This window comes from Hydractinia symbiolongicarpus, chromosome 10 (genome assembly GCF_029227915.1).
Source record: "Hydractinia symbiolongicarpus strain clone_291-10 chromosome 10, HSymV2.1, whole genome shotgun sequence".
In the NCBI taxonomy this organism is placed as follows: Eukaryota; Metazoa; Cnidaria; class Hydrozoa; order Anthoathecata; family Hydractiniidae; genus Hydractinia; species Hydractinia symbiolongicarpus.
Genome location: NC_079884.1, coordinates 15,864,651 through 15,872,721, shown reverse-complemented (window position 1 = coordinate 15,872,721; position 8,071 = coordinate 15,864,651). Strand labels below are relative to the sequence as shown.

General features: G+C 39.6%; 2 protein-coding genes and 1 pseudogene across 2 annotated transcripts; all 3 read left to right on the top strand.

Annotated features, from left to right (window-relative positions):
* Positions 1-325: 325 nt before the first annotated feature.
* Positions 326-3,994, top strand: LOC130613135 (calponin homology domain-containing protein DDB_G0272472-like; annotated as a pseudogene).
* A 159-nt stretch (positions 3,995-4,153) lies between these two features.
* LOC130613134 (uncharacterized) lies at positions 4,154-4,807 on the top strand. Its single transcript, XM_057434461.1, has one exon. It carries the CDS (start codon positions 4,154-4,156, stop codon positions 4,805-4,807), a length of 654 nt encoding a protein of 217 aa, XP_057290444.1.
* Positions 4,808-5,877: 1,070 nt separating this feature from the next.
* LOC130613131 (uncharacterized) lies at positions 5,878-7,455 on the top strand. The gene has a single exon (XM_057434459.1). The coding sequence runs from the start codon at positions 5,878-5,880 to the stop codon at positions 7,096-7,098; it is 1,221 nt and encodes a 406-aa protein (XP_057290442.1). The 3' UTR covers positions 7,099-7,455.
* Positions 7,456-8,071: the final 616 nt, after the last annotated feature.

Below are 8,071 nucleotides of genomic sequence, written 5' to 3'. Positions count from 1 at the left end.
ATTTATACATAGTTTACATGTTTTATATATTTTAGCTATATATTTTTTATGTATATTGTTACTTATTGTACTTTTTAACGCTGGAAAAAGCCTGAACAAGGTGATAAATTTTGTTACTATTAGGTCCGCCCATTTGGCGTATTTTAACGCCCATTCTGGGCGGTAATCTCTCCTAAAAATTTTTTGCTTAGTTACATAAAAAACCTCGATCCGACCCTGCCATCTCATCATAACAAACTTTATCGTTGAAAGTTGATAGTATGGTGTAGAAAAGGGACTCAAACATGAAAAAAATATTGTTGATGGTCATGACAGATATTTCTTTAGTTCAAAGAAGTTTAAACGAAGGTTATGGAATGCTGTTAGTACTATAGTATGTAAAATATTCTTGGTTATCTCAAGTCAAAGATCTTATTTTTGATTTTTACTGGTAAGTACATCCAAAACCTACTTATTTTCACCCCATGAAGCCATGAAAATTCCGTAAAGACGTTGCCAGGAAGATTATATGGACACTTAGTTGTGAAATATAGTTATTTATTTGTTATTATAGTAGCTATCTTAATAGGATTTAGGATTTAGAAATCAATAAATATTTTTCTCTCGCGTAAAATTTATTTTCTGGCTGCCACAAAATAGTTTTTTGTTCGCCTCTCCTTTAATGGAGAGATCCTCGCTGTGACGTCAGTACGCTAAGACCTTCATCACTATATATCATCGCATATTGTTGTTAAAGAAAAAAATATGCTGAAGTTAGAACTATTGCCTGTTGTAAATTGTCGCGAATGCGAGATTATTCTGAAACATTCAAAGTGCTGAGTAGACATAACAAACTAACTAGAACATTCGAAGTATGATTTAGCGCATGATATTCGAACTCTACTGAACAATAGACCTTTGTTTTGTTTATAATAGGAACCTTCGGAAAAAAACATTCTAGAACATTATTTTTAGTATATATATATAGACAGAAAACGGCATTTGTCAAGTTAAGTTAAAAGGGTTGTATTATGAAGAACGAAATATAAGAAGTTATAAAATCAAGGCTAACACGTTGATCTGTCGCAACATTTGGTAGCAGAGGGTGGTTAGAAGATAGCGAGTTAGCAGAGAAAGACGAAAAGGAGAACGAATAAGAAGGAACGAGATACGAATCACGAATTGGAAATTACGTTATCATAGACACTCAAAAGGACGAAGAATCATAACAAAAAAACATTTACATCAACAAAACGTGAACGATACAATTCATTAATTATTTGCAAGAATCTCGAACTTGAGATCAAATCACGACGCGCGATTAATCATTCACAAAGATCATCAACTCAAAGAACTGTGATCAAAGAAGATTCTAGAAGCGCGAATAAATAGTAAACAGAAGACATGGAAGGAAAAAGAATAGAACATTCCAGACAGAGATTACGGGAAAAGATTAACGAAATAACGAAATACCTTCAAGATGAACAGGAATATGACATTGATGAACTTAAAAGATTGAAGAAGCATCTAGAAAAAAGACACGCTCAATTCGAGAAGGACATTGCTAATTTCGAAACGGCTGTACAGGAGAACGAAGAAAAATATGGAAAAACCCGGAATATGATGCTCGAAGCAGAAGACATCCTGGAAGACGTGGAACATCTCATTGGCGTGAAGAAACAACGACAGCTTGAGCGTGAAAAGGAGCGTGAAGCAGAAGAGAAACGACTGCAGCGTGAAGCCGAGGAGAAACGACTGGAACGTGAAGCAGAAGAGAAACGACTGCAGCGTGAAGCCGAGGAGAAACGACTGGAACGTGCAGTCGAGGAGAAAAGACTGGAACGTGAAGCCGAGGAGAAAAGACTGGAACGTGAAGCCGAGGAGAAAAGACTGGAACGTGAAGCCGAGGAGAAAAGACTCGAGCGTGAAGTTGTTGCTGAGGAGAAAAGACGGGAAGCTGAGGAGCGTGAAAGGGAACGGATATACAAGTTGGAAATGGAGAAAGAAAAATTGCGAAGTGAAGAAAGGATGTTGCAGATGAAATTGGAAATGGAAAAGGATTCCGAGAAGGCACAAGCCGAAGTTAAGATGAAAGATATGGAGAACCAGCGAGAATATAAAATGACGTTGCCACAACATGATTTTTATCAAACACCAAAGGTACCTACGGTTCGTCTACGCAAGCTGGAACTTCAACGATTTAGAGGTCAAGTATTGAAATGGCAATCCTTCTGGAATGCGTTCGAAGCAACAATTCATAAAAATCCCTCTCTCCAGCCCATCGACAAGTTCAACTATTTGAGAGCAGAGCTGGAGAACGAAGTGTTAAGTTAAGGAACTGACCAATGCGAATTACGAGGTGGCACTTGGCATCCTACACGAACGATTTGGAAACAAGCAGTTGATAATCGATAAGCACTACACGCAACTAATGGATTTGCAGCCGGCCTCCAACAAGACGACCTCATTACGAGCAACGTACGACAAGATAGAAAAACATTTACGATCGCTAAACTCGTTAGGAGAAGATACCAACACAAGATCAACAATATCCCTAATTCGTACGAAACTACCGAGGGTGGTGATTGCACGGTTAGAACAGCAAAGGGGAGAAGAAGAGGAATGGACAGTGGAAACATTGAGAAAAGCTTTAAAGAGATACATCACAGCACTAGAAGTAGCAGACAACCAATATGAAATCAATCCACGCAGAGAATTGACAAGAGTTCAATCAGAAGCCTACAAGTCGCCATCGCCAAGCTACAGCAGAAACTTTACAGGAGAATCGTTACTGTCCAATGAAACTCGCAAAATGAGATATGTCCGACAATGTTTATTCTGCAATGGTGAACATTGGAGCGACGAATGTAAAAGATATTCGGACATTCAATTGAGAAAACAACAGATTAAAGACCGATGCCTCAGATGCATGAAAAGAAACCACAAAATAAGGGACTGCAAGTTGACTGGGAAGATTTGCGTACACTGTGGAGAAAAAGAAAAGCATCATCGTATACTCTGCCCTACGAAATTCCAGCAAACCAACGATCACAAAAAGAAACCGGAAGAAGAAACAGAGAGCGGAATGGTAGCAGTGGGAGAGACAGTCATTATGAAGACAGCGATTGTTACACTTCAAGGAGAAAACACAAGAATGAAGTCACCAATATTCTTTGACGATGGAAGCTCGAGGACATACATCACCGAAGAACTTGCGAATCAATTAAGATTAGAGCCAAAAGAAACGCAGAATTTTTATGTCAACACGTTTGGGAATGAGAAGTGCAGTCAGAAATGTCTGCCATTGGTACAGCTGACACTGAAGACAAAGTTTGGAGCAGACATGAAGATCAAAGCAACTGTGACGAAAGAAATAACTGGACCACTACAGAGAATGCCCTTGGCTTTGAATGATAAAAGAAAGATGGCAAAACAATTTGAACTTGCAGACACCATACCATCGAATATGGAGACTTACAACCTTGGTCTTCTTATTGGGAATGATTACTATGACGACATCATTCTAGACGAAAAGGTGAAGATACAAGATCACCTATACCTATTGAAATCGAAGGCAGGGTGGATCATCTCTGGGAGAATTGAAAGAGAAAATTGGCTTCGAGAAGAAAACGCTCTGTTTGTGCTCTCAACAGAAAGTCAATCGTCAACGAACAGAAGAATGCTGAGTGAAGAGGTGACATCACCGTTTGAACCAAGCCTGGAAGATATGTGGAAGATGGAAACAATTGGCATTAACCAACACGAAGAAAGGGATTCAGACAAAGCTGCGATGGAAATGTTCAAGAATACAGTGAAGAGGGATGGAAAAAGATATTTTGTATGCTGGCCGTGGAGAAACGAAGATTCTTTTCTCCCAGAGAACTACGAATTGTCCCTTGAGAGATTAAAGTCCCTGATGAAACATCTGCAAAAAGATCCTAAATTACTTCACCTTTATGATGAGATGATTCGATCGCAAGTTGAAAAGGGTGTACTGGAAAGGGTTGATCCTTAGGAGGTGAACAACCAGACAAAGAGGCATTACATTCCACATCACGGTGTTATCAAAGCTGACGGTGCAACAACGAAGTTGAGGATTGTTTACGATGCAGCCGCAAAAACAAAGAAAGGCAACAAGAGCTTGAACGAGTGCTTACACCGAGGACCTGTCATCATGGAAGATTTGTGTGGATTGCTACTTCGGTTTAGGACAAAGAAGATTGGAATAATCGCAGATATCGAGAAAGCTTTTCTACAAATCGCAATTCAAGAAAATGATCGTGATGTAACTCGATTTCTTTGGTTAAAGGACGTCAAGAAACCGGTTTCTGATGATAACTTGGAGACGTGGAGATTTGTAAGATTGCCTTTCGGAATAATGTCTAGTCCATTCCTACTAGGTGCTACTATTCAACATCATATCGCGAACACAGATGAGCCAGTAGCAGAAGAAATAGAGGACAGTTTTTACGTTGACAATATGATTTCCGGCACAGACAACGAAAAGGAAGCCATTGACTTGTACCGAAATGCAAAGGCCTTATTTAAAGATGCATCGATGAACTTGAGGGAATGGTTGACAAACTCAGACGAAGTGAACAAGAAAACTAAACCTGAGGACCAAGTCAAGTCAAAGATAACGAAGGTTCTTGGCTTAGTTTGGAACACAAACACTGATGAATTGTCGATCTCTACAAAAAGAATCAATTCAGACAAACCTGGAACAACAAAACGCGAAGTATTGGCTACAATAACGTCGGTATACGATCTCTTGGGAATGCTGACGCCTGGTACGATCAAAATAAAGATATTTCTTCAAGAACTATAGGAGGAAAATATTGGTTGGGACGATGTTTTAGAGCCAAAGGACCAAGAAACCTGGAAAGAATTCACAAAGCACTTGCAGGCGTTATCAACCATTCAACTGCCACGGTATGTTGGAAGCGAAAAGAGTCAGCTGATTGGATTCTGTGACGCATCAGGTAAGGCAAATGCAGCAGCGATCTACTTACGCACAGTTATTGATGGAAAAGTGAACGTCAACCTCATATTTTCCAAAGCAAGAAATGCACTATAGAAGCGACTGACGATTCCCAGACTGCAACTGATGTCAACACTGATTGGGGTAAGATGCCTGCGATTCATATCAAAGGAACTGAGGTTAGAGAACACTGAGAAGATACTCTGGACAGATTCACAGTGCGTGCTAAAGTGGCTACAACAAAAGGAAAACAGCGATGTGTTTGTTCCAAACCGAATAAAATAAATTACTGAAAAGGATGAAGTAGAATTCCGCTACATCAATACTAAGCACAACCCAGCAGATCTACCGACACGTGGAATTTCGATTAGCGAGTTGAAGAAAGAGAAGCTGTGGTGGAATGGCACAAAATGGTTGCTACATGATCAAAGTCAATGGCCCAAATGGAACACAGAAACCGTAAATCCAGAAAGTCACGATCAAGAAGAAAACGAACAGATCATCTTCGAAATGACAGCTACACAAGCTGAGGTTAAGCCAATTCTCACACCACTTGGGATAGATGAAACAAGATACTCTTCTCTGACCAAGCTGCTTAGAGTGACTGCCTACGCACATCGATTTATCAAGAATGGAAATTTAAATAAGAAGCAGAGCCAAAGCCAACTCAACCCGAAGATATATCGAGGTGGAATTGTCCGACTTAATGGAAGATTGGAAAATTCAAGCTTACGAGAAGACACAATAGCACCTATTTTGTTACCTAGAGAAGAACACTTTACAAACCTCCTGATAACGAAAAGTCATGCAGATATATGTCATGTCGGAGTGGCACATACACTAGCAGAACTACGACAAAGATATTGGGTACCACATGGACGCACTGCTGTTAAAACTACACTCAGGAAGTGTCTTAAATGCATTCGATATCAAGGAGGATCAAGGCAAAACAGATGTCACCATTGCCGAAAAGCAGAGTTACTGTGTTACCACCTTTCACCAGTACAGGTATTGATTACTTTGGACCACTCTACGTAAAGAAAGAAGGCCATCAAAAGAAAGTCTGGATTTGTCTCTTTACTTGCACAGCTGTTCGAGCCGTGCATCTGGAAGTAGTTGAAGATATGTCAGCAGAATGTTTTCTTGATGCACTACGTCGATTCGTGGCAAGAAGAGGAAAACCTGATGAGATTATCACTGACAACACGAAACAATTTAAGACAGTTCAGAATACAATTGATACTGCCTGGGCGAACATCCTGGCAGATCCAACAGTACACAGTTATATGAGTGAAAAACGAATCAAGTGGAAGTACATCATCGAACTTTCGCCTTGGATGGGAGGGTTCTACGAAAGACTAGTCGGGACTACAAAGATGGCATTAAAGAAAAGCATTGGTAGGCTTCATCTAACGTCAACACAATTACAAACCATCATCACTGAAATCGAAGGAGTAGTCAACAGTCCACCACTAGTTTATATAGACAACGACATAGAGAACGAAGTGCTAACACCTGCACATTTCCTTTCACTGAATCCGAAAACTGGAACACCGATACTTAAAGAAGCTGACGAAGATGACGACCGAGATGACCCCAACTACCAGAACGAAGAAATGTCCACCGCGAAAAAATTATTAGAAACATGGAAGAAAGGAAATCGACACTTGGAACAGTTTTGGAAAATATGGAGAGATCAATACTTATTAAACCTTCGAGAACGCAGTCAAAGATTCAACAAACAGCCACGAATACAGAATTTAAAAGAAGCAAAAGTCGGAGACATAGTACAAATGAAAGATGCAGCACCAAGAGGCACATGGAAGATTGGACGAATTGTTGAAATGATCAAAAGTCAAGACGGAGAGGAGAGAGCTGCTCGAATTCTTATGCCAAACAAAAACGTACTACAAAGATCGATTGTACATTTGTATCCACTGGAATGTGATGAGGACGAGAGGGACAACAAGGACCAGCGAGATGACAATCAACAGCAACACTTTCAAGACGCAACATCTTCGGCTGCAGATTACAACGAGAGCAAAGACATAGAACATTCTAACACAAATAGACCACGCCGAAGAGCAGCACAAGAAGCACGAGACCGAATCGTTGAACAAACGCTACCCGATAATTAATCGATAGACGGGCAACTTTCTCGGTGTTGGGCATGTCGCGAATACGAGATTATTCTGAAACATTCAAAGTGCTGAGTAGACATAACAAACTAACTAGAACATTCGAAGAATGATTTAGCGCATGATATTCGAACTCTACTGAACAATAGACCTTTGTTTTGTTTATAATAGGAACCTTCGGAAAAGAACATTCTAGAACATTATTTTTAGTATATATATAGACAGAAAACGGCATTTGTCAAGTTAAGTTAAAAGGGTTGCATTATGAAGAACGAAATATAAGAAGTTATAAAATCAAGGCTAACTCGTTGATCTGTCGCAACATTAATTACACGTATTTTTTATGGGAAACTTAACTTTCGACCTAGTACTTAGATTCATTACCTGGTTCAGTACGGTTACTTATAAAAAATACGTGTAATTCACCTTTTCCAAATTTATTTTCTCGTGCATAAAAACGATAAAATATAAATAAACGGTAAATTTTATGCGCATCGTATGCCAGACTGTCTGTTTAATTCATTATTAAGCGACATTTACGACGCATCAACGAGATGTCGGTAATAAAGTTTCTTTTCGGTTCCGGTAATCAGAACTTGCAGTGCGGGAGGTCTTGGGTTCAAACCCCGACCGAGTCTTACCTGAGACTATTAGAGTGCGTGAATCTATCCTTTCTGCTTAACGCTAAGCATAAGAATAGGATTGATATATTAGGCGGTTGTCTAGCAGGCAGAGCTTCGTTTACTTGGTGCAGCGAAAAGTGCAGCGCAGGATGTTTGTGAAGCCAATCAATATGCAAAAAAAATCTAAAAAAGAAACGAGAAAATGTTTGAACATAACTTCGAGGTGTTGTGTTTACTATGCTTACTACATCTGAACGGGTAAATAAATTCGGGAAAAGCTCGGCATACTGTATATTTCAAATACTTTCCCTTATCATGGGCCTGTGTCATCCAAGGTGAAAACATGAGAA